This window comes from Ranitomeya variabilis, chromosome 2 (assembly GCF_051348905.1).
Source record: "Ranitomeya variabilis isolate aRanVar5 chromosome 2, aRanVar5.hap1, whole genome shotgun sequence".
Taxonomy (NCBI): Eukaryota; Metazoa; Chordata; class Amphibia; order Anura; family Dendrobatidae; genus Ranitomeya; species Ranitomeya variabilis.
Window position 1 is genome coordinate 1016670306 of NC_135233.1, and position 25728 is coordinate 1016696033.

Sequence of the window (25728 nt, forward strand, 5' to 3'; positions counted from 1 at the left end):
TAATCCTTGACGCTGATCTCTCCTTCAAACCACATATCCAAGCCCTTTCCACTTCCTGCCGACTTCAACTCAAAAATATTTCACGAATCCGTTCATTCCTCAACCAAGAATCTGCAAAAACCCTAGTCCATGCCCTCATCATCTCTCGCCTTGACTACTGCAACCTCCTGCTCTGTGGCCTCCCCTCGAACACTCTCGCACCCCTTCAATCTATTCTAAACTCTGCTGCCCGACTAATCCACCTGTCCCCCTGCTATTCCCCGGCCTCTCCCCTCTGTCAATCCCTTCACTGGCTCCCCATTAACCAGAGACTCCAGTACAAAGCCCTAACCATGACGTACAAAGCCATCCACAACCTGTCTCCTCCATACATCTGTGACCTCGTCTCCCGGTACTTACCTACACGCAACCTCCGATCCTCACAAGATCTCCTTCTCTACTCCCCTCTTATCTCCTCGTCCCACAATCGTATACAAGATTTCTCTCGCGTATCACCCCTACTCTGGAACCCTCTACCACAACACATGAGACTCTCGCCTACCATCGAAATCTTCAAAAAGAACCTGAAGACCCACCTCTTCCGACAAGCCTACAACCTGCAGTAACCACCGATCAACCAAACCGCTGCATGACCAACTCTATCCTCACCTACTGTATTCTCACCCATCCCTTGTAGATTGTGAGCCCTCGCGGGCAGGGTCCTCTCTCCTCCTGTACCAGTTATGACTTGTATTGTTTAAGATTATTGTACCTGTTTTTATTATGTATACCCCTCCTCACTTGTAAAGCGCCATGGAATAAATGGCGCTATAACAATAAATAATAATAATAATATATACACATATACATACAGACACACACGCGGGCTAGACCTATATGCGTTCCACATACTGGAATGCATGGCTACGATACTACGCAAGTGCTAAGCTTATATGCATTGGCCTGCCGCGGCACACTTAACAACTGCGCACGCGTCCGGTCAGCTCATATCACATAGCCTGAGCCACATAGTTGTCTTAGGCACCATATATCACAAGGCAATAACGAGGCGCCTAAGCTCAATGCATACGTACATGTCGGCGTTCTCCCACACAGATAAGCTGTAAAACAATATAGGAACACATGGACCACTAAGCCCACAGATAACAAATGCATTAATATTGTAAAAATCTGCACGGACAGACCAGGGGGGGGGGGGGGGGGGACGAGGAAGCACACTATATGAAGATATTGGGGAGTAAGCTCACATGTTTGATTCAAAGTGATAATCCCAACAAAACAAAAATGAACAAAATATAATAATACAAGAAAGAATGAACACCAAAATAGGTGAATACCCAGGATAAGGGATACGTACACAGCCATGGCTGCAATATTCCAAATTAGCGGCCTTCATGACATAGGGTGTTCAGAGAAAATAGGCATATGACATTTGTTTATTAAGACCTGAGGGGGTCAATGATCTCATACTAAAGATCTATTCACACTCCTTTTTTGAAGTATCTATCGTAGTTACCTCCTCTTGGATTTGGTCTCACTACCTCAACAACGCAGAAAAGAGACCTGTTTAAGATTACCCTGATGAGTCCCATTCATGTGTCTTGCATCCCGCTTATGTCCGATGTCTCCTATGTGCTCGCCCACCCTCCTCCTGACCTCCCTACCCGTCTTGCCTATATAGACCATGGGACATGTACATGTAGACACATAGATTACTCCTGTACTTTTACAGTTGGAAAAATCAAGCTGGTAGAATCTTTTGACAGAAGAGGAACTACAGACGGACTTACAGGGATTCATCCATCTGCAATTAACACAATTGCCACACTTAAAAAACCCACATATCCTACGATCCAACCAGGTGCCCTCTGGAGTTGGTCTCCTGAAGAAACTATGCACCAGGTTGTCCCTGATAGAACGCCCCTTCCTATACGTGATCATAGGTGAGGGCCCCACCACATCCCTCAAATCAGGAGCAGCAGTCAAAATCTCCCAATGTTTTTTAGAACTCTCATGACACTTCTACTTTGACAATCAAATGTGCCAATGATACGAGTATGTTCTGGGGCATTTTCAGTAAGTCTTATGCAAGTTTGGAGCAATCTGGAGAGAGCATGTTGAAAAGCGAATTCAACCCTATGCCTCGGGTACCCCTCCATCAAATCTGGTACTCATGTCTATGGCTTGCCTGTGAAAATCATCCATGTTGGAGAAGTTCCTCCTTAGCCTCAAAAACTGTCCTTAGGGATCCACGTTTTAAAGGTAACGGATGATGGCTATCCCACCTAAGTGAACTATCGGTACTGGTAGGTTTACGATACATTTGAGTATCCAGACCACCATCATTTTTGAGAATGAGGACATCCAGGAAAGGTAGGGAATAAGTACCTACCTCAGAGGTTAGTCTCAGGCCTATGGTATTCACATTGAGATCCTTACTGAACCCAAGGAAATCGGCCTCAGTGCCATGCCAAATAACAAATATATCATCGATAAACCTATGCCAAACTTGTATGTGTGGATGCCACCACCTAGGCTCATCGGTGAAGACAAAGATTTTTTTTTTAATTAATATTAAGTTATATTTTATATCTACTCAATATTTGGGTCTTTTCATGTTAGCTGACACTAATCCACCCTCATCCAGAAAGATTTACTTGGTTTTTACTTATTCCTCAGCACCACTTTTTAAACAGCGCTGAGAAATAAGTTTATAGCGCCCCCAGCGTCGGAAATTCTCCGGGGTCACGGCTACCGAGACCCAGGAGAACATGATTCGGATTGTTTTTTTTTTTTTTTTTTTTTTAATAGACCCCAGTGTTGCAATCACCGTTATTCACCGAATAACGGCGAACACAAAAAAAAGTCAGATTTCACATTTAATTTCTCTCTCCTCTGATATGACCTAGAACATTAGAGGAGAGATAAATGGGGTCCCCCAAGCTTCCCACCCCCCAGTACCTCCAGTGTCCCTGGACCCTCCTGCATACCCTTGCCGTCGGCGTCTTCTTCCAGTAAGAAAATGGTGGGCGCATGCGCAGTGCGCTCGCCAAGATCTCCCGGCCGGCACCAATAGCAAATTTTTCCTATTGGTTCATATTGATCACTGTGATATATAACAGTGATCAAAATAAAATAAATAATAAATCAACCTCCCCTTTTATCACCCCCTTAGTTAGGTAAAAAAAAAAAAAAAAAAGTATTTCCATTTTCCCGTTAGGATTGGGGCTAGGGTTAGGGTTATGTTAGGGTTGGGGCTAAGGTTATGTTAGGGTTGGTGCTAGGGCTGTGTTAGGGTTGGAGTTAGAATTGCAGGGTTTACACTGTTTAGGTACATCAAGGGGTCTCCAAACGCGACATGGCAGCCACCATTGATTCCAGCTAATTTTGTTTTCAAAAAGTCAAATGGTGCTCCCTCCCTTCTGAGCCCTGCCATGCGCATAAACAGTCGCTTTCTCCCATGTACGGGGTATCGGCGTGCTCAGGAGAAATTGCCCAACAAATTTTGTGGTCCATTTTCTCCTGATACCATTTTGAAAATAAAAAAAATTTGGACAAGTGTTTGTTCAGGAAGGGAGTAAGAGGAGCCGGGGCAAGGTCACAGGATGCGACCTCTAGGAGGCCCAGCCACTATGGGGCGAGGTCACAGGATGCGACCTCTAGGAGGCCCAGCCACTATGGGGCAAGGTCACAGGATGCGACCTCTAGGAGGCCCAGCCACTATGGGGCGAGGTCACAGGATGCGACCTCTAGGAGGCCCAGCCACTATGGGGCGAGGTCACAGGATGTGACCTCTAGGAGGCCCAGCCACTATGGGGCGAGGTCACAGGATGCGACCTCTAGGAGGCCCAGCCACTATGGGGCGAGGTCACAGGATGCGACCTCTAGGAGGCCCAGCCACTATGGGGCGAGGTCACAGGATGCGACCTCTAGGAGGCCCAGCCACTATGGGGCAAGGTAACAGGATGCGACCTCTAGGAGGCCCAGCCACTATGGGGCAAGGTCACAGGATGCGACCTCTAGGAGGCCCAGCCACTATGGGGCAAGGTCACAGGATGCGACCTCTAGGAGGCCCAGCCACTATGGGGCAAGGTCACAGGATGCGACCTCTAGGAGCCCAGCCACTATGGTGGAGGCGACTTGTGTAAACTTGCAGATAGCAGCGGGCTGCACAAGGCCTGGGGGGACGCGCAGATCACTCACAGTCATCTCTGCTTCCATTGCCTGAATCCCATAGCAATGATCATGTACATGACTTATTCACATGAAGTCAACCAAGTGCACAGCTGGCATGTGCTGGACACACATCAGATAACACCAGAGTGATTCACTCCTAGCTACAAGCAATGACTAATGATGGAAGGACTAGACTAAGGTTAGGGGGGGCTTTATTTCTAAGCTTCTGTGTGGCTTGCCTTTGTTCTGAATGAGTCACATCCATGCTTCGGAGTTTCACTGTCCCTCAACTCAACCTGTAACTTTTAAAGTGGTGGTGTTGGGGGTATTCCCATCCCCAAGATCCTATCACAATATGTAGGAAGTGTAAATAATATTATTAGCAAATCCCTCCAATTAGAAATGTAGTATAGTTCTTCAGATTCGCTATGTGCAGGCATTGCAGTAGCTTAGGTATCCATGGTTATGAGCTGTCTAACTCACTATATGAGAGGTCATAACCATGGACACCCTAGGGTCTTACACTGCCTGCACATGACGTAAGTTACATAGCTAATCAGAAGAACTATACTACATTTCTAATTGGAGGTATTTGCTAATTCAGATGCCACAGAGTACCAGCCTGGATGCCAGATCAGGGTCCTCAGAATCTTTTTGACAAACTAGTCAATTTACATAGTTATAAAGTTGGAGGAAAAAAAAAAAAAAAAAGACACCGGTCCATCATCAATTTCAACCTTTCGAGACCAAATATTAATTCTCTATCGCTAGATTTCTTATTACCCACAATGCCACTGGTTACTAGAAGAGCATCCAGCCGTCTTGTAAAAGCTGTTACAGTGTCGGCCATTACTACCTCTTGTGGTCGGCGTTCCACAGTCTGACTGCTCTTACTGTAAAGATCCCTTTCCTATGTGCATTCTGGAATCGCCTTTCTTCCACATGGATTGAATGCTCCCTGGTCCTTTGTAAGGAATAAATAATAATGTGCACGTAGGAAAAAACAAATATGCAATCTCATTTCCAAGTGGTAGAAGCCCCTATGCGCCCATTTCCCACCTGCCAGTGTAGGACGCGAGGGGCCTTCCATCCCATGTAATCATCCAGCTGCTGCCTTAGGACCGGCTCTCATTTTCCAATATGATCCCATATTCTAGGTGTGGCCTCACGAGTGATTTATCAGCAAGGACTGACACACTGAGATAAAAAATAAACCTGTAAACGTACCCTTAGGTTTTTTGTTTTTTTTTTTAAAGGGAATTTTGCTCAAAAATCCACATGGAAGACACTTTAAATACTGTCTGAATCAGCTTCTTATTTCTGTCAAATGGAAACATCCCTAATAGTGCACAAGGTGCTGTTTTTTCCAGATTTTATTTTGGTTCACATGGAAAAAAAAGTCTTTGGTCATTTATCCTAGAAAAATTGGGCCACTTTTGACTAATGAAGAAAACAAAATTATCCAACAGAATAAAAAAACAAGGTAAACCCCTTTTTTTTTTTTAATTAACTTTTTCTGCCAGAAGGTGGTTTGTGAAGGGAATCTGCCAGTTTTTCCCCATTTCATCTGAGAGCAGCATACTGCAGGGGCAGAGACCCTGATTCCCACGGTATCACACACTGATCTGCTTGCTGCAGTTTTGATAAAAATCACAGTTTTCTCGGCTGCAAAACTAACGGTTCACTGAATGTTAGCTCTGATTGGCAGCTATGAATACTGTGCATAGGCCACTCACTGTTGTGGTCATACAGAGCTCATGAATATGGAGGAATACCTGGCTGCAGGTTTACAAGTCCTCTAGTGATAATGTCCTTCTGATAAGTGATTTTTTTTATCAAAACTACAGAAATCATCCCAGTAAGTAATGCATGGCTGGAATCAGGATCTCTGTCTCTACATCATGATGCTCTCAGAATAGGCTGCACAAATCTGGTGACAGATTACTTTTACGATGAAAATAAAACTATGAAAAAATCTGTATTAGCATTACAGTTGTTCTAATTTTCATTTAATAAATCAATAGTACATAGGAAAATAAGCAACATTGTAATATAGATTATCAGATATCAATCAACTCAATGGGCAAAATCCACATTCAGTGAAGACGGACTCCCGATTACTGAGATAAGAGATGACAGTTGGTGCTTGTAATATTCTATGGAGGAGCTGGAGGCGACACTGACATTCTGCTGCCCGTCCTCCATGGAACTTTATCAGCACCAACCGTCATCTCCTCTCAGTACTGGGACCTTCTACAGCCACTTAAGACAGATTTTACCCTTTTTTGAGAATGAAAGATCAGTCCAAGAGGATATCAAAGCAGATTTCTCTGATGTGATATATTACAAACTTTCTGATTTCCACATGTACTATTGATTTATGAGGGAAAAACACACAACAGTAACTCTTTAAATAGCTGATGGCAAAACGAGGAAACCCTCCAAACACAAGCGAAACTCTTGGGGTTTTCTTATTAATATATTTTTAATTTGAGAGCTGGTAAAGAGAAACCCCACAGATGTCAGAGGAAACCAATTCCCCTGCTGTTTCCTGCCATCGATACCGACTCAGCGAGTATTTAGAAAGGGATTGTAAAAACTTCCATTCATAAAGGGAGACAGAAAGACATGATTCTGGGGGGTTCCGACACGATACAAAGCCGTTCCAACGGTGGGACGCACCTTTATGAGAATCTTACAATCCCTTAATAATGGAAGAAATGAAGGGTTTACGAACACATGGGCCGATTAATCAAAACCTAGCACTATTGCCCACAGCAAACACTCACACACTGCTCTTCACTTTGGACCTGGGGAAACAAGGCCATTTATTCATATTAGTCAAATCTCCATGTTCTTCTGTTCTAAAAATGTCAATAGGGGGTAATGTTTCATTGTGGAGAGTGCAAGCAGCCATAGGAAGTCTTATGGATGAGGCAATGATTCCGGGGGATGGGGGAAGATCATGTAAATTATCCTGCAGAAGGAAAAGACAACACTCCGTCTATAGCGCCACCTATTGGTGGTATAGCTACATAGATGCCAGCAGACAGCTTTTTTGGGGTGGGTGGGTGGGAGGACGAGGGCTCCTTTGAAGACTTGGGTCTAGAATTGGCTAGAATTGGCAGCATGAAACCGGTCTTTGGTATAAGTACTGGTAATGTCTAGCCGTAAGAAATACCTAATCTGCTAATGAAGGATGACTTCAAGATGATTACAGTCTTAAACTACAGCTGCTGGACAATTGCCGGGGAAGAAAAAGTAACAATTGTACAGATATTCTCATAATCACCTGGATGCAAGGACAATGACTTGTCATAACTCAGGCCCGAAAATGGTGCAAGTATAAACACGCTAAAAAACGACTTAAGGGATTGTAGACCGTGTATTTTCAGTGCACAATATTGGGCAGGGGAAGAGGGTCACTAAGAAGAGAACTACCAAAGTCAGGAGAAGAAGGGAAAGAGGCAGGCAAGATGGAAATGACAAAAAATAGCACAAGTAAAAGGTATTACGGTAATTTAAATCCTTATTTCATGCAATAAAATGCAAATAATTACGGTATGTAAAAATCACAATTAAATTTTCTGTTTTTTTATCTTTAGATTCTGTCTCACGGTTAAGGTGCACCTACGATAAAAATTACAGACCTCTCCATTCTTTGTAGGTGGGTAAACTTGCAAAATTGGCAGTGTATCAAATACTTATTTTCCCCACTGTACGTACACACATATCTATCTATCTATCTATCTAGTCAAAAAAGTTGAAACAGCACTCCATATGGCAGTAATAAGGTGCTCTTTATTGGCCCGTGTGGCGACGTCTCGGTCCTGGACGCAGACCTATAGTGGCATGTAAAAGTGTGGGCACCCCTGGTCAAAATTACTGTTATTAAAAGGCCTTAAGCTAATGATGACACATTTCCTTTGTATTTTCATCTTTTACATTTTAAAAATTACAAAACGGTAAACAGCCAATGCAAATGTTTAGGCACCCTGCATGGTTAGTACCTAGTAGCACCAACTTTTGAAAGTATCACAGGTTGTAAACACTTTTTGTAGGAAGACAAGAATCTTTCAATTCTTGTTTGAGGGATTTTTATTCATTCTTCCAGTTGTGCGAGATTCCTGGGTCATCTTGCATACACAACTATTTTTAGGTCTAGTCACAGATTTTCAATGATATTCAGATAAGGGGACTCTGAGGGCCATTTTAAAACCTTCAGCATGCGCCTTTTGAGGTCATCTTTTGTGGATTTTGATGTGTGTTTAGGATCATTATCCATTTGGAGAAGCCATCCTCTTTTTAACTTCAGCTTTCTTACAGATGGTGTTATATTTGCATCAAGAATTTTTAAATTTCATTGAATCCATTCTTCCCTCTACCGTGAAATGTTCCCTGTGCCATCGGCTGCAAGCAACACAACCCCAAAGCATGATTGATCCAACCCCCCATGCTTAATGGTTGGCGAGATGTTCTGTTCCTGAAATTCTATGCCCTTTTTTCACATACCTTTGATCATTGTGGCCAAAGAGTTCTATTTTAAACTCATCGGTCTACAGGACTTGCTTCCAAACTGGATCAGGCTTATTTAATGTTCTTTTCCATACTTTTGATGCTGAATTTTATGGTAAGGGCGCAGGAGAGGTTTTCTTCTGATGACTCTTCCCTGAAGGACATATTTGGGAAGGTGGCTATGAACAGTAGATCAATGTACCACAACTCCAGAATCTGCCAAATCTTTCTGAAGATCTTTTGCAGTCAACAGGGTGCTCCGATTTGCCTCTCTAGCAATCCTACGAGCAGCTCTGACTGAAATTAAACTTGGTCTTCCAGACCATATCTTGACCTCCACTGTCCCTGATAACAGCTATTTCTTATTTACATTTTGAACTGAGAAAAGGGCAACTTGAAAACCCATTGCTATCTTCAAATAGCCCTTCTCCTGCTTTGTGGGCTTCCACCATTTTAATTTTCAGATTGCTAGGCAGCTGCTTAGAAGTACCCATGGCTGTTGTTTTTTGGCACAAGGTTAGGAGAAGACTGGGTTGTTATAAAGCTGGGAAATTTGCATCACCTGGTCTTTTCTAATGATGATAGTGAACAAGCCATAACCCTAACAGGCTAAAAGGTCTGAAACCTTGGTGAAAGTTATCTGAGTACAAAAATCTCCAAGGATGGCCAAACTTTTGCATTGGATTTCCTAATATCAACTATGCAGTCAAAAGCCAGGAAGGCAAATCAGTAACATTTGCCTGATATTTACATTTACAGAACTCAGCAAATTCAAGGAGTCAAAACAATGGAAAACCCGATGACCCATTACAGATAATGGGATTCGTCAGTCAATGTTTGAATAAACAAATCTGGCACAAGGGCATGACTTCCACTATAAAAGGAAACACTGATGTCCGGTGGGGGGCAGAGCAGAGCCAGAAGACTGAAATAAGGCTCTGATCTACATGCAGAAAAGAGGAGACGCGGCAGAGAAGGAGTTACAGTGTCATTCCCCATTTCAGCTTTCATAATGCGAGTTGATTTGGTTCCAGTTTTAGATTTCGATACAACTGTATGATAGGAGACAAAACAGAGCACATCACTTGCTTCCCACGCTCGCGGCAGCACACCATATTCTGGTGAAGATATGACCCAAACTTTCGTATAATGAGTCAAACGTTTCAGTAACTTAGAAGAGTAAAACCAAACAAAACCGAAAAAGAAAGTCGTTCCATGTGGGTATGAAAGCAGGGCCACCTGAGACTGGCGAGCAGGCATTCCACCGGTGGAGAAGCGGACCTTGTACGTGTTTTCTCAGTTCCCTTGCTCCTATTCACATAAAACGCATCCTTCATGTTAGTTTGTGGTTCATTTTTTACATCTATACTCAATACTAATTTTTAAATGCAGCACCTATTTTTTTTTTTCTTATTTCAAAAACTTTTCATATTGGAGAGACTATTCCTCCCTGCACCATCTCTAGAAGTAGACGTCCTTCTCCACAATCCAGGAGTGACAGTACTGTCTTATCTACATGTAATCGTCTAGTTACGTCAGCCAATTGATGGCATTAAGCGACTGCTAATGAGCTTCTTGCTTGCTGACTTGAGATCAAAGTAAGTACAATAGCCTCATCAGGTTTATGAGATCTAAGTAATAACTTAAACAATTAGCATTTTGAAATTTGGCGACAGATCCGCTTTTAATGTGGTTGTTTCAAGAGATGTGGCAGTGCCAAAAATGCAGTATCTACACAACTAACGTTCTCTCTAGAAAGTAGTTAAAAGCTTGAGGTCTGTAGGTTTATGTAATCTGCACTCTGCACATTAGCATAGAAACATACTCTACAGAAATAAAAGTAAAGTGTACTGTCATACAGTTCCATACAAGAGTGTTCGCGTTCATCAATTCACATTTTATACTCTTCATTACAGCCATATACAGATACTCTTCTGGACGTTTTTTCCATGAATGGTTCTTCTATAAATTGCCAAAATTACTGTGAATAATATTAGAGAAGGACAATATCCGTTACGAGCTGCGCTATGGTAAATGAGAAGCCTTGTGTGTTCCAAAATGTGTTTTTTTTGTGTTCCAAAATGTGTTTTTTTTTTGTCCCAACGCGTTTCAGTGCCGGATATATTTGGGTTTTTAATAATGATGAGCGAGTATACTCGTTGCTCGGATTTTCCAGAGCACGCTCGGGTGGTCTTCGAGTATTTTTTACTGCTCGGAGATTAAGTTTTCATCGCCTCAGCTGAATGATTTAAAGCTGATAGATAGCTTGATTACATGTGGGGATTCCCTAGCAACCAGGCAACCCCCACATGTACTCAGCCTGGCTAGTAGCTGTAAATCATTCAGCTGCCACGATGAAAACTAAATCTCCGAGCAGTAAAAAATACTCGAAGACCACCCGAGCGTGCTCTGGAAAACCAGAGCAATGAGTATATTCGCTCATCACTAGTTTTTAACCTTCAAAAAGGCAATGAAACGCATTAGGCACAACAAAACCATTGTGTAACATAAAAAGCTTCTCATTTAGTAATCCACACAATGTGATATTGTCCTGCCTTACTATTATACATCTGGCAGAAGATCCTCTCCTCCAGCCATGGGGCCATCTACAGGTGTTGTGTCTTCACACACCACCACCAGGGAGAGCGGTTGTCCCCCACACAGTTCTCCAAAATATCTGTGGAGACACAATTATCTTCTCTGAGCAAGCAGAAGCTTCCTGGACCGCAAGCTGAAGCCCTGACATTTTGCTCCATTCTGTGGTCACCGGATCCTGAAGGGCGCCTTAACGAATCCATAACCCTTGAAAGACTTACCCAATGTGTCCTTTAAATTTTTCACTATGGAGGCCTTTCGAGCGCTGTTTTTCCTCTCGACATAGTTGGAAGGTACAAAGCCGGTTTTGTGCACGGAGTTGCGGACACGCCACCAGGATTTTGAGTCGTCCAGAAGAAGGAGGCGCTCATTCTTTTTGATGTCCAGTTCCTGATCTTGCTGGGCCACGTAGTCAAACTTGGCGATCACAACCACCTCTTCTGTTGTCATCTTCTAGGCTTGTTGGCACTGAAATGAAATATAAACATGCCAAATCATTAGTTTTCATGCATACACAGGACACATGTACAGTAAGGGGACTTTGTGTACAAGATGCTGGAGCTTCTTCATCAATTGATGTCTGCAAACATAAATAAAATCACTATATGGATCGTAGTTAACAGAACTCATCCAATAAAACCCCAAGAGATGCGTTAAAAAAAAATCCGATTAATCAGTAATACAAAGAAACATATATTAAAAAGGTAATAACCGTGCGTTCAATTAATTTATCAGAATAAGATGTCCCGTGTGTGTACATGCGGAATTAATCTATTTCTGGCCATTACATGACGTATCCTGCATTTTCAGCAGGACCAAGTCTCTTACATTGAGCTGGGGGGAGAAGACTAGCTGCAATGACATCTTCTATACACAAAACACTGTGCTGGATTCATGCTCTTCAAAAGCAGCAGCAACAGCATGGAGCATGGAGGTTATTATACAGCAGTACTGAGCTGAATAGATGTGCATCCAACCCTGGTTTGAGGTAAAAGACTTGTTAGAAAACTCAGAACAATCCGTCTACATTTCCTTCTGCTTGTTTTCGCACTTCGCTCCTCTTACCCTTTCACTCTCCATAAATGTATTCTGTCTCCTCATTGTGCTGGCAGTCAGCCTTGTTTTAAGCAAAACAAAATTGAGCTATTTTTTTTTTTTAGCTTCAAGTTCAGGAGGCAGGAAAATAACGTGTCAAGTTGAGAAAAAAAATGAATTCTCTGGAGTATTTTTTTTCCTCATGCACTGGGGGCTGCCATTTTAAATTTGTTAGGGTGTATGTGACAGTGCACGACACTTAGGCTACGTTCACATTAGCGTTAAGCTAATGTGCGTCGGGTTTGCGTCGGCGACGCAGCGGCGACGCATGCGTCATGCGCCCCTATACTTAACATGGGGGACGCATGCGGTTTTTTTTGTTGCGTTGTGCGACACATGCGTCTTTTTTGCCGCAAGCGTCGGACCAAGAAAACGCAACAAGTTGCATTTTTCTTGCGTCCGATTTTCGGCAAAAAACGACGCATGCGTCGCAAAACGCAGCATTTTTGCGTGCGTTTTGACGCGTTTTTGCGTGCGTTGCGTCGCCGACGCAGCGGCGCACAACGCTAGTGTGAACGTAGCCTTAGCACATCAACACATATAGCAAACGCAGGTCATCGGAGACTGCAGTCTGTCTCCGACATCACCTGTCAGGCTGTGGCAGCACTAGCTGTGACCTGTCCACGCCCCATCACGCGCAGTGCCCAGCTGAGGAGGAACCCTAAAGCTGTTCTATTGTAGCCCAGCGCTATGCTGTGCTCCAGCAACGCTTCTTACAGTAATCAGCGTCTCAACATTCTTACCGTAGAACCTTGATAAGAGCAATAACTGTTAGAGGAACAACTGTTTTTAGTAATGTACTTCTGATGATTTGTCGGGAGCACCATAAAAAATTGCATGTATGTGGCTTCCAAACCCCTGCTTATTCCCCAATATATTTTACTGCCTACAGCTGCATTAATTTCAGAAAGTACTCATTTGGGGTACAGATGATGGCAGTGAAAGCTCACTATATGATGAGCTAGTGCAAGAGATTATTTTGACAAGCACAACACTTAGAAGAGGAGACAGGTGATGAGCCATCACTGCCATAGCCTGTACTCCAAATGAGTACACCCCGATACACTGGTGGACACAGACAGAAAACGGCCCCTGTGCAAGAACAATTTATGGGCCATACGCAGCCCAAGAGCTCCTAAAAACGCATCTGCTTTGGAGACATAAATGGGCCCCTTTACTTCTTGTGTTGCCGCACAGGGGCCCAGGTTACACCAATGATATGACTGCCCGTGCCCTGTTATCAATACAGTTAAAGGCAAAGCAAATAAACTGGGGAAAAGCACGGCTTGTTAACCCCTTAAAGGATTATTCTTATGTTATGAAATTGGTAGAGTTATGTACATGGCACAAAAATAAGCAAGTTTGCAAATGACTTGCTTTTTCTATTTGCTCTCATTCTACTGCTGTGAGAGCTTGAAAAAGGGACTGTTAGCACAGAATGAATGCGCAAACCAAGTTCAGACGCTTGGTGCATCACGCCATTACCCAACATTTATGTGCAACTTCCCACCTGCTTGTTCTCCCTCTAATTCCATGCCTCCCTTTTTGATTGATAGCTACGGCTTCATAGAAGGGAAGAGATAAATGTTAAACAAGAATGTTTGGTGACGCCATAATGCACTGAGAACCTGTACTTGGTTTGAACAGTCATTCTGTGCTGACAAAGTCCCCTCAGTCTTACATAGTGTGTAGCTTGTTTCCAAGGAGACCGACCACCAGGCCTGGCCAAATGTGAAAAGTAGATACATTCCAGGATAGCAGTCAACTCCTAAAATCACAATTGGCTCTCTCCAGCCTATTGAATTATATGCACTAGCTACGGTAAGGCTTCTTTCACACTAGCGTCGGGCTCGGCCCGTCGCAGTGCGTCGGGCTGAGGTTCCCGACGCTAGCGTTGTCTCCGCCGCACAACAGGTGCAGCGGATGCATTTTTCCAGCGCATCCGCTGCCCCATTGTGAGGTGCGGGGAAGTGCGGGGAGGTGGGGGCGGAGTTCCGGCCTGTAACGTTTTTTGGTAACGTTTGGTACATGTAACGTTTTTTGGTCCCGACGGTCCGCCACAGCACGGCGCAACCGTCGCACGACGTGTGGCAATGCGTCGCTAATGTTAGTCAATGCTGAAAAAACGCATCCTGCAAGCACTTTTGCAGGATGCGTTTTTCGGCAAAACGACGCATTTGCGACGTATTGCAGTTAACGCTAGTGTGAAAGTAGCCTAAGTGTGCAGCTCCCTCCTTGTCAGCGCCTGACCTGTTATCATTCCTGCAAACTCACAAGCCCTATACCCCCACCTAATGGCTGATTGTGCAGCAGTTCTCCTAATCGCTGCTCTCACTTTACCATGTGCTTGTTTAAAGGCACTGCCATCGCTATATACAACAATAGTGCTAACAGTGTAGACTGGAGAAGAAGCCCGCTAATAGGTGAATGTGCAACTGCAGTTATGCTACATACCAGAACTGTCACTCAAGGAACAGTGCCCAGCCCCCTCGGCTACCAGGAAGTGCAGGACTAGAAATCTGAGAGCTGCTCAGCACCCTGTAAATCCATTTTTTTTTTTTTATTATTTTTTTAGCAGACAAATCCTTTAATAAAGTGAATTGTAAAGTTTAATGCAGAAAAAAACTAAAACACTTTAAAACAAGTTTAGCAACATGGATATCAGTGCATTTTTTTTCAAATGGACTAAAAAAATAAAATAAAAGCCATTTATTTGTAATGCTTGGGTGGTAAATTAACCATTACCTGCTTAACCATATGGTCATTAATTAGCGGTTAGCTGCAAATAATTTAAAGAGATAGGCACGTCAGTGAAGCTTCTGACATGGTCTCACTGCAACGATAGAGCAGAGACAGAGATTTACCGGACATGCATCTTGGGTCACACACCACCTCTAGTACATATACCACGTCCCTCACCTAGCTAACATTACTAACATGCTTCTCATCCAACACGGACCTAAGCGTCAGAATTTCATTTCTTGATAGTTTTCAGCAGCTCAGATTTCCTTTTTTATTCTATTTTGCTAGGAGGTCCTTACAACAGAATATGATGCTAGAACTCTCTTCTCTTTCTTACAACACCCCACTGGAAATATTATTAGAAGAAAGGTGGGAGAATATTTTATTTTCTTACCATGATTAATAATCAAACTAAAGCTTGGTAGAAAACTACTGGACCATAAGCAAAAATAATAAGAACCTATCAAAAGGCATCATCATGTCCATGGCTGTACGATACTTCTGCGTGATTTTATATGACAGGACACCCTTTTTTTTTTGTTTTACAGATTCTTTGAGATTTTGCTAAAAAAAAAAAAAAAAACACCTTTGCAAGATTCAGCTTTGCTGCATTATATTTTCCAAAGTATTGTTTTGAAAAACAGTGAAAGTGATGGCTAAAGAAGTGACTAAAATGAGGCACACAAGTGGCGCTGGGTATATACAGTGGGTACGGAAAGTAATCAGACCCCTTTAAATTTTTCACTCTGTTTCATTGCAGCCATTTGGTAAATTCAAAAAAGTTCATTTTTTTCTCATTAATGTTCACTCTGCACCCCATCTTGACTGAAAAAAGCAGAAATGTAGTAATTTTTGCAACTTTATTAAAAAAGAAAAACTGAAATATCACATGGTCATAAGTATTCAGACCCTTTGCGCAGTATTGAGTAGAAGCACCTTTTGAGCTAGTACAGCCATGAGTCTTCTTGGGAATGATGCAACAAGTTTTTCACACCTGGATTTAGGGATCCTCTGCCATTCTTCCTTGCAGATCCTCTCCAGTTCCGTCAGGTTGGAAGGTGAATGTTGGTGGACAGCCATTTTCAGGTCTCTCCAGAGATGCTTAATTGGGTTTAGGTCAGGGCTCTGGCTGGGCCGGTCAAGTATGGTCACAGAGTTGTTCTGAAGTCACACCTTTGTTATTTTAGCTGTACGCTAAGGGTCATTGTCTTGTTGGAAGGTGAATCTTCGGCCAAGTCTGAGGTCCAGAGCACTCTGGAAGAGGTTTTCATCCAGGATATCTCTGTACTTGGCCGCATTCATGTTTCCTTCAATGACAACCAGTCATCCTGTCCCTGCAGCTGAAATACACCCCCCATAGCATGATGCTGCCACCACCATGTTTCACTGTTGGGATGGTATTGGGCAGGTGATGAGCAGTGCCTGGTTTTCTCCACACAACGCTCAGAATTATCATCTAAAAAGGTCTATGTTCATCTCATCCGACCAGACAATCTTATTTTCTCATAGTCTGGGAGTCCTTCATGTGTGTTTTAGCAAACTATGCGGGCTTTCATATGTCTTGCATTGAGGAGAGACTGCCATCAGGCCATGCTGCCATAATGGCCTGACTGGTGGAGTAATGCAGTAATAGTTGACTTTGTGAAACTTTCTCACCATCTCCCTACTGCATCTCGGGAGCTCAGCCACCATGATCTTGGTGTTCTTCTTTACCTCTCTCACCAAGGCTCTTCTCCCACGATTGCTCAGTTTGGCTGGACGGCCAGGTCTAGGAAGACTTCTGGTGGTCCCAAACTTCTTCCATTTAAGTATTATGGAGGCCACTGTACTCTTAGGAACCTTGAGTACTGCAGAAATTCTGTTGTAACCTTGGCCAGATCTGTGCCTTGCCACAATTCTGTCTCTGAGCTCCCTGGCCAGTTCCTTTGACCTCATGATTCTCATTTGGTCTGACATGCACTGTGAGCTGTGAGGTCTCATATAGACAGGTGTGTGCCTTTCCAAATCAAGTCCCATCAGTTTAATTAAACACAGCTGGACTCCAATGAAGGAGTAGAACCATCTCAAGGAGGATCACAAGGAAATGGACAGCATGTGACTTAAATATGAGTGTCTGAATACTTATGACCATCTAATATTTCAGTTTTTCTTTTTTAATAAATATGCAAAAATTTCTAAATTTCTGATTTTTTTCAGTCAAGATGGGGTGCAGAGTGTACACTAATGTGAAAAAATGAACTTTTTTGAATTTACCAAATGGCTGCAATGAAACAGAGTGAAAAATTTAATTTGGTCTGAATACTTTCCGTACCCACTGTAGGTCCTAGAATAGGCAATATTGGCACAGATCACTATCAGTCTGTGTCTGGTCAAGCAGCAAGATGTTTGAGAAACAGATATTACTAATTGGTGGCTTTTTAGTTTGATGGAAACTTTGGCACCAGTCCAACTGCAGGACACAGACAGCGCACATTATCAGAGCATGATGCAGCTTGTAAGCATGTGATCAAACTGCACGTTTTGTGGTTATGGGCCGGAAAAGTAAAAATGACGACAGTATCAGACACCTAAATGAGACAAAGTTGGAAATCAGCAAAGCCGAACACAAGTCCATAATTATAGTGGGGTCCAACAGGTTTCAATTAGGTTGTCGAAATGTGCTGTCCCTATATTTTCCAGCATTTATTTTACTTTAAACTTATATATCGGCATTATTTCCACAGCGCTTTACAGACATTATCATCACTGTCCCCATTGGGGCTCACAATCTAGATTCCCTATCAGTAGGTCTTTGGAATGTGGGAGGAAACCAGAACAAAGAAGAAACCCACGCAAATACAGGGAGAACATAAAACTGCTTGCAGATGCTGTCCTTGGTGGGATTTAGACCCAGGACCCCGGAGCTGTAAGTATTTCTGGATGATAATATGTAGCAAAGACAAGAAAGAGCGGGCACCACATAAATAAATAATATGGGGAACAACCACATGCATATAACAAAGCACAAGAAACAAAAAAAGTCAGAGTGCATATACTCTGACTGTATTCTTGCCATGTCGGCCCATTCCTTCATCTGTGCTTGTCCTGGGGGGATCTAGGTTGGTTTATTGGGTTTTAAATGTTTTTACTTGTATGTCCTTCCTGTTGCTTCTTTTGCAGTGATTTGTTAATAAAATATATTATGTTTGGTGGATCCCACTAGTGTGCATATCTTTTTTCTTTTTTCGTTTCTTATTTCTGGATGATGTGAACACAGTAATCAGTGTAGGTTTTTCTGGCGTATTGTTTGCTATTAAATAGAAGTGTGGCAGTTTCCTGTTCCTAAGTGTAATCAGTAGTGTTGAGCGATACTTTCCGATATCGGAAAGTATCGGTATCGGAAAGTATCGGCCGATACCGTCAAAATATCGGATCCAATCCGATACCGATACCCGATCCCAATGCAAGTCAATGGGACGAAAATATCGGAATTAAAATAAACCCTTAATAAACTTGTAGGTTCATTCTACATGAAGGAAAACAACTAAGAATAATGTAGGATGTATTGGGGGACGTGGCGGAGATATTAAAGGGACAGAGGTTTAGCCCAATGTAATAGAATAGCAGGATTTTTTATTTTTTTTTATGAAGTTCGGCGTTAGAAAGAATTTGACTATGTTATTTTTTTTTTTTTTTATGTCAGATATTGATGTTTCACTACTTCCACGCCCTTCACCTTCTTTTTTACTTCTCCCACGCTTTCTTCTTAATTATCCTCATCATCAGCTTCTTTGACATCAACTTCTTCACCTTATTCATCTTCTTCTTCATCTTCTACCTATTATTTTTTGGGTTACATTGTTCATATTCTTTTTATTTTACTATTATCTTCATCATATTCAACTTCTTCATCATATTCTTATTTGTGACAGGCATTCCCGTAGTTGTTATCTATAAAAGTTTGAAGATTACACCTTCCGTTCTGCCTGTCACAAACCAGTTACATTTGTCCGCGTTCAGTTTGGCCTGCAGCATCAGGCTTTATCCAGGGGCACCACGAGGAGGAACGGACTCACCCCCATACACTGCTTAGTCTTCTTCTGCTTATAATTTACATAATATTTTTTTGCTCTGATATTTTGTGTTATGCTTAATGTCCTTCTGCTCTTTGTTCTGCAGCCTCTTGTTCTTCTGCTTCTCGGTCTTCCAGGTCGTCGTCGTCTCCAGGGTCGTCGTCTCCGGGGTCGTCGTCATCGGGGTGGTCTCCGGGGTCGTCGTCATCGGGGTGGTCTTCAGGGTCATCGTCTCCAGGGTCGTCGTCATCACGGTGGTTGTCGTCTCTGGTGTCGTCGTCATCTTAGGGGTGTTCTTCCGGGTCATCGTGTTTAGTCTCTTGAACTTGGAAATGTAGCAGAAGGTACAAGAAGGCTGAGAAAATGCCGAGAACCAGCTGATGGAACTGGAACTCGGATGGCTACCCGAAGGTCCAAGAGCCAATGGAACTACCGAGGACCAGCTGACGTTACTGGAACCCGGTTACTAAGCAGGAGGTACCCGTGCCTGAAAGCACTACCAAGGACCACCTGACGTTGGTGGAACTCGGATACCCAGAGGGAGGCACCTAAGCCAAAGGCTCTGCCCGGAACCAGCTGACGGTACTGGAACCAGGATGGGGAGCAGAAGGTACAAGAGCAAAAGACACTGCCGAGAACCAGCTGACGGTGCTGGAACCCGGATGGGTAGCCGAAGGTCCAAGAGCCAATGGAACTACCGAGGACCAGCTGACGTTACTGGAACCCGGTTACTAAGCAGGAGGTACCCGTGCCTGAAAGCACTACCAAGGACCACCTGACGTTGGTGGAACTCGGATACCCAGAGGGAGGCACCTAAGCCAAAGGCTCTGCCCGGAACCAGCTGACGGTACTGGAACCAGGATGTGGAGCAGAAGGTACAAGAGCAAGTGTCTGCGTGGCTTTTGCAGGACACGTTGCCGGCTGCACAGCAGGGGAACAGCTGGCGGTGCTGGACCCCACTGACACATTGGCGAGGTGTTTGGCTCTGTGCAGCCAGCACTTCCGGACAGCAACGAGCGGTGTTGTAGCCCGGGCTCTGCAGGGGGAGCAGAGTGTAGGCCGAAGCCTACTTGAACCAATTTCAAAGGTAACCTTTAACCCCCCCTCAGGGGTTAGAAAGTAGAAGAGCCACAGCTTATGCAGCAGTAGTGCTGCACAAGTCAAAGGTTGCTCTTTTAATTTCGCTCCTTGCACACGCTGAATGAAACACGTATAACATTTAGCCCTTTATACAGTCAAACTGTGTTGGAGGCGCGAGTTCCCTTTGTAATGAGACGCAGCACAGATGTCAAGAATCCCACCTTGGTGCTGGGTGCAGCCTCCTGAGCGTTGTTATTTGCTGTACAGGAGTCTGCGCTGTCGTGTTATCCCCTGGCCTAGCGCCGTTAGCGCTGCCCATCTTCTGACCTCATTTAATGTTGGCCGGTGCGGTTCGCGATGCCCATGAATCACAGCCCCGCAGTGTATTGACATAGTTTAAACACTGCGGGGCTGGGATTCATGGCCTGGCGCAGTACATATGTTCGCCTCTCGCTTGGGTTCTTACACCCGCTTCAGACTATGCGGCGTCATCTGATCCCTTATCGCATGCCACGGCCATGAAGCCGCACAGTCCGAAGAAGGCGGAAGGAGAGGAGGGACAGGCGAACTGATGCACTGATCCTGCCCATCAATCACACCCTCGCAGTCCCAATAAATAAGACACCGAGGGGCGTTGTGTGGGTCAGGGCGGCCGCAGAGGCGCAGGCAGCCAAACCATGATGCCAGAAGACGGGCAGCGCTACCAAGGGGGTTGCAGCGTGTCATTACAAAGGAAAGTCACACCACCGGGACGGTTAAATGGTCACACAGAGGACACATTGCAGACGTGTTTTCAGTTCCACATGTGCGAGGAGAATACGTTTCTGAGCCACCTTGCACACATGCAGCATTACCGCTGTACAAGGTGGCTGGATAACGTAAAAACGCCTGGGGGAGGGGGGACAGGTTCCCTTCAATTTCAGTTCTTGTGTCTGCGTGGCTTTTGCAGGACACGTTGCCGGCTGCACAGCAGGGGAACAGCTGGCGGTGCTGGACCCCACTGACACATTGGCTGGTGTTTTTCTCTGTGCAGCTAGCACATCTGGGCAAAAACTGGCGGTGTGTTAGAGCCCAGGGACAGCAGGAGGAGGAGCAGGAGGAGGAGGAGCAGGGGGAGGGGAGTGTAGGCCGAAGCCTGCACAGGCGGCAGCTTTGGGTGTGTTGTGTCTGCGTGACTTTTGCAGGACACGTTGCCGGCTACACAGCAGGGGAACAGCTGGCGGTGCTGGACCCCACTGACACATTGGCGAGGTGTTTGGCTCTGTGCAGCCAGCACTTCCGGACAGCAACTAGCGTTGTTGGAGCCCGGGCTCTGCAGGTGGAGCAGAGTGTAGGCCGAAGCCTAATTGAACCGATTTCAAAAGTCACCTTTAACCCCCCCTCAGGGGTTACAAAGTAGAAGAGCCACAGCTTATGCAGCAGCAGTGCTGCGCAAGTCAAAGGTTGCTCTTGTAATTTTTCTCCTTGCACACGCTGAATGGAACACGTATAACATTCAGCCCTTTAGACAGTCAAACTGTGTAATGGAGGCGAGAGTTCCCTTTGTAATGAGACGCAGCACAGGTGTCAAGAATCCCACCTTGGTGCTGGGTGCAGCCTCCCGAGCGTTGTTATTTGCTGTACAGGAGTCTGCGCTGTCGTGTTATCCCCTGGCCTAGCGCCGTTAGCGCTGCCCATCTTCTGACCTCATTTAATGTTGGCCGGTGCGGTTCGCGATGCCCATGAATCACAGCCCCGCAGTGTATTGACATAGTTTAAACACTGCGGGGCTGGGATTCATGGCCTGGCGCAGTACATATGTTCGCCTCTCGCTTGGGTTCTTACACCCGCTTCAGACTATGCGGCGTCATCTGATCCCTTATCGCATGCCACGGCCATGAAGCCGCACAGTCCGAAGAAGGCGGAAGGAGAGGAGGGACAGGCGAACTGATGCACTGATCCTGCCCATCAATCACACCCTCGCAGTCCCAATAAATAAGACACCGAGGGGCGTTGTGTGGGTCAGGGCGGCCGCAGAGGCGCAGGCAGCCAAACCATGATGCCAGAAGACGGGCAGCGCTACCAAGGGGGTTGCAGCGTGTCATTACAAAGGAAAGTCACACCACCGGGACGGTTAAATGGTCACACAGAGGACACATTGCAGACGTGTTTTCAGTTCCACATGTGCGAGGAGAATACGTTTCTGAGCCACCTTGCACACATGCAGCATTACCGCTGTACAAGGTGGCTGGATAACGTAAAAACGCCTGGGGGAGGGGGGACAGGTTCCCTTCAATTTCAGTTCTTGTGTCTGCGTGGCTTTTGCAGGACACGTTGCCGGCTGCACAGCAGGGGAACAGCTGGCGGTGCTGGACCCCACTGACACATTGGCTGGTGTTTTTCTCTGTGCAGCTAGCACATCTGGGCAAAAACTGGCGGTGTGTTAGAGCCCAGGGACAGCAGGAGGAGGAGCAGGAGGAGGAGGAGCAGGGGGAGGGGAGTGTAGGCCGAAGCCTGCACAGGCGGCAGCTTTGGGTGTGTTGTGTCTGCGTGACTTTTGCAGGACACGTTGCCGGCTACACAGCAGGGGAACAGCTGGCGGTGCTGGACCCCACTGACACATTGGCGAGGTGTTTGGCTCTGTGCAGCCAGCACTTCCGGACAGCAACTAGCGTTGTTGGAGCCCGGGCTCTGCAGGTGGAGCAGAGTGTAGGCCGAAGCCTAATTGAACCGATTTCAAAAGTCACCTTTAACCCCCCCTCAGGGGTTACAAAGTAGAAGAGCCACAGCTTATGCAGCAGCAGTGCTGCGCAAGTCAAAGGTTGCTCTTGTAATTTTTCTCCTTGCACACGCTGAATGGAACACGTATAACATTCAGCCCTTTAGACAGTCAAACTGTGTAATGGAGGCGAGAGTTCCCTTTGTAATGAGACGCAGCACAGGTGTCAAGAATCCCACCTTGGTGCTGGGTGCAGCCTCCCGAGCGTTGTTATTTGCTGTACAGGAGTCTGCGCTGTCGTGTTATCCCCTGGCCTAGCGCCGTTAGCGCTGCCCATCTTCTGACCTCATTTAATGTTGGCCGGTGCGGTTCGCGATGCCCATGAATCACAGCCCCGCAGTGTATTGACATAGTTTAAACACTGCGGGGCTGGGATTCATGGCCTGGCGCAGTACATATGTTCGCCTCTCGCTTGGGTTCTTACACCCGCTTCAGACTATGCGGCGTCATCTGATCCCTTATCGCATGCCACGGCCATGAAGCCGCACAGTCCGAAGAAGGCGGAAGGAGAGGAGGGACAGGCGAACTGATGCACTGATCCTGCCCATCAATCACACCCTCGCAGTCCCAATAAATAAGACACCGAGGGGCGTTGTGTGGGTCAGGGCGGCCGCAGAGGCGCAGGCAGCCAAACCATGATGCCAGAAGACGGGCAGCGCTACCAAGGGGGTTGCAGCGTGTCATTACAAAGGAAAGTCACACCACCGGGACGGTTAAATGGTCACACAGAGGACACATTGCAGACGTGTTTTCAGTTCCACATGTGCGAGGAGAATACGTTTCTGAGCCACCTTGCACACATGCAGCATTACCGCTGTACAAGGTGGCTGGATAACGTAAAAACGCCTGGGGGAGGGGGGACAGGTTCCCTTCAATTTCAGTTCTTGTGTCTGCGTGGCTTTTGCAGGACACGTTGCCGGCTGCACAGCAGGGGAACAGCTGGCGGTGCTGGACCCCACTGACACATTGGCTGGTGTTTTTCTCTGTGCAGCTAGCACATCTGGGCAAAAACTGGCGGTGTGTTAGAGCCCAGGGACAGCAGGAGGAGGAGCAGGAGGAGGAGGAGCAGGGGGAGGGGAGTGTATGCCGAAGCCTGCACAGGCGGCAGCTTTGGGTGTGTTGTGTCTGCGTGACTTTTGCAGGACACGTTGCCGGCTACACAGCAGGGGAACAGCTGGCGGTGCTGGACCCCACTGACACATTGGCGAGGTGTTTTTCTCTGTGCAGCTAGCAGTACCGGGCCCCAACTGGCGGTGTTGGAGCCCAGGGTCAGCAGGAGGAGCAGGGGGAGCGGAGTGTAGGCCGAAGCCTGCACTCGAGCAAGTTGAAAGGAAACCTTTAACCCCCCCCCCCCCCCAGGCGTTTGTAGCTGAAAGAGCCATTGTGTACAGCACTAATGCTGGAAAAGGTAAACTTAGCTCTTTTAATTATGGTCCTTGCACATGCGGAACCTAACAGTTATGAAATGTGTCCCCTCACAGCGTTAAACCGTCCGGTAGGTGGAACTTTCCTTTGTCGTGTGACGCAGCACAGCCATCATTTTTACCCCCTTGGCGCCGTGCGCCGCCTCCTCAGCGTTGTTTTAATCTGTCCCGGAGCCTGGGCTGTTAGGTTAGCCCTTGGCCATGCACACATTTTGCGCTGCCCGTCTTCTGACATCATTTGGTGTCAGGCTGGCTGCGCCTGTGCGGGTGCGCTGGCCGAGATCCCGCCTCGCAGTGTCGTCTAATGTAATCCCACCGCGGGCCTGTGATCCGTGCCCGTGCGCAGTGCATATCCTCTCCTCTCACTCCCCTCCCTACGGCTTTTTCAGACTGTGCGGTGTCACGGCCGTGGCATGCTATTAGGGACCAGCTGACATCGCACAGTCTGAAGAAGCCGTAGGGAGGGGAGTGAGAGGAGAGGATATGCACTGCGCACGGGCACGGATCACAGGCCCGCGGTGGGATTACATTAGACGACACTGCGAGGCGGGATCTCGGCCAGCGCACCCGCACAGGCGCAGCCAGCCTGACACCAAATGAGGTCAGAAGACGGGCAGCGCAACATGTGTGCATGGCCAAGGGCTAACCTAACAGCGCAGGCTCCGGGACAGATTAAAACAACGCTGAGGAGGCGGCGCACGGCGCCAAGGGGGTAAAAATGATGGCTGTGCTGCGTCACACGACAAAGGAAAGTTCCACCTACCGGACGGTTTAACGCTGTGTGGGGACACATTTCATAAGTGTTTGGTTCAGCATGTGCAAGGAGCATCACGAAAAGAGGCACTTTTTCCCTTTGCATCATTACTGCTGCACAAGGTGGCTCCTTCAGTAACAAACGCCTGTGGGGGGGGGGGGGGTCAGGTTCCCTTACATTTAACTTGTTGTGCCTGCGTGGCGGTCGCAGTACACGTTGCCGTATACACAGCAGGGGAACAGCTGGCGGTGCTGAACCCCACTAACACATTGGCGAGGTGTTTGGCTCTGTGCGTACAGCACTTCTGGACGGCAACTGGCGGTGTTGGAGCCCAGGGGCAGGTGGAGGAGGAGGAGGTTGGAGGAGGTAGGAGGAGGTAGGAGGAGGTAGGAGGGATTGCCACACACACAGCAGGGGAACAGCTGACGTTACTGAACCCCAATAACAGAGGAGGGACTGTTGACTGTGCGTACAGCACTTCTGGATGGCAACTGGCGGTGTTGGAGCCCAGGGGCAGGTGGAGGAGGAGGAGGTTGG

The 25728-nt window shown here is 46.1% G+C and overlaps 1 protein-coding gene across 1 annotated transcript in view; it reads right to left on the reverse strand.

The window, feature by feature from the left end:
* NCK1 (NCK adaptor protein 1) overlaps positions 1-25728 on the reverse strand; it is a 179808-nt gene that overhangs the window by 62585 nt on the left and 91495 nt on the right. Inside the window, exon 4 of the mRNA XM_077291300.1 lies at positions 11508-11754. Within this exon, the coding sequence (XP_077147415.1) occupies positions 11508-11736 (229 nt within the window). The 5' untranslated portion in view covers positions 11737-11754. The remainder of the gene's footprint in view (positions 1-11507; positions 11755-25728) is intronic.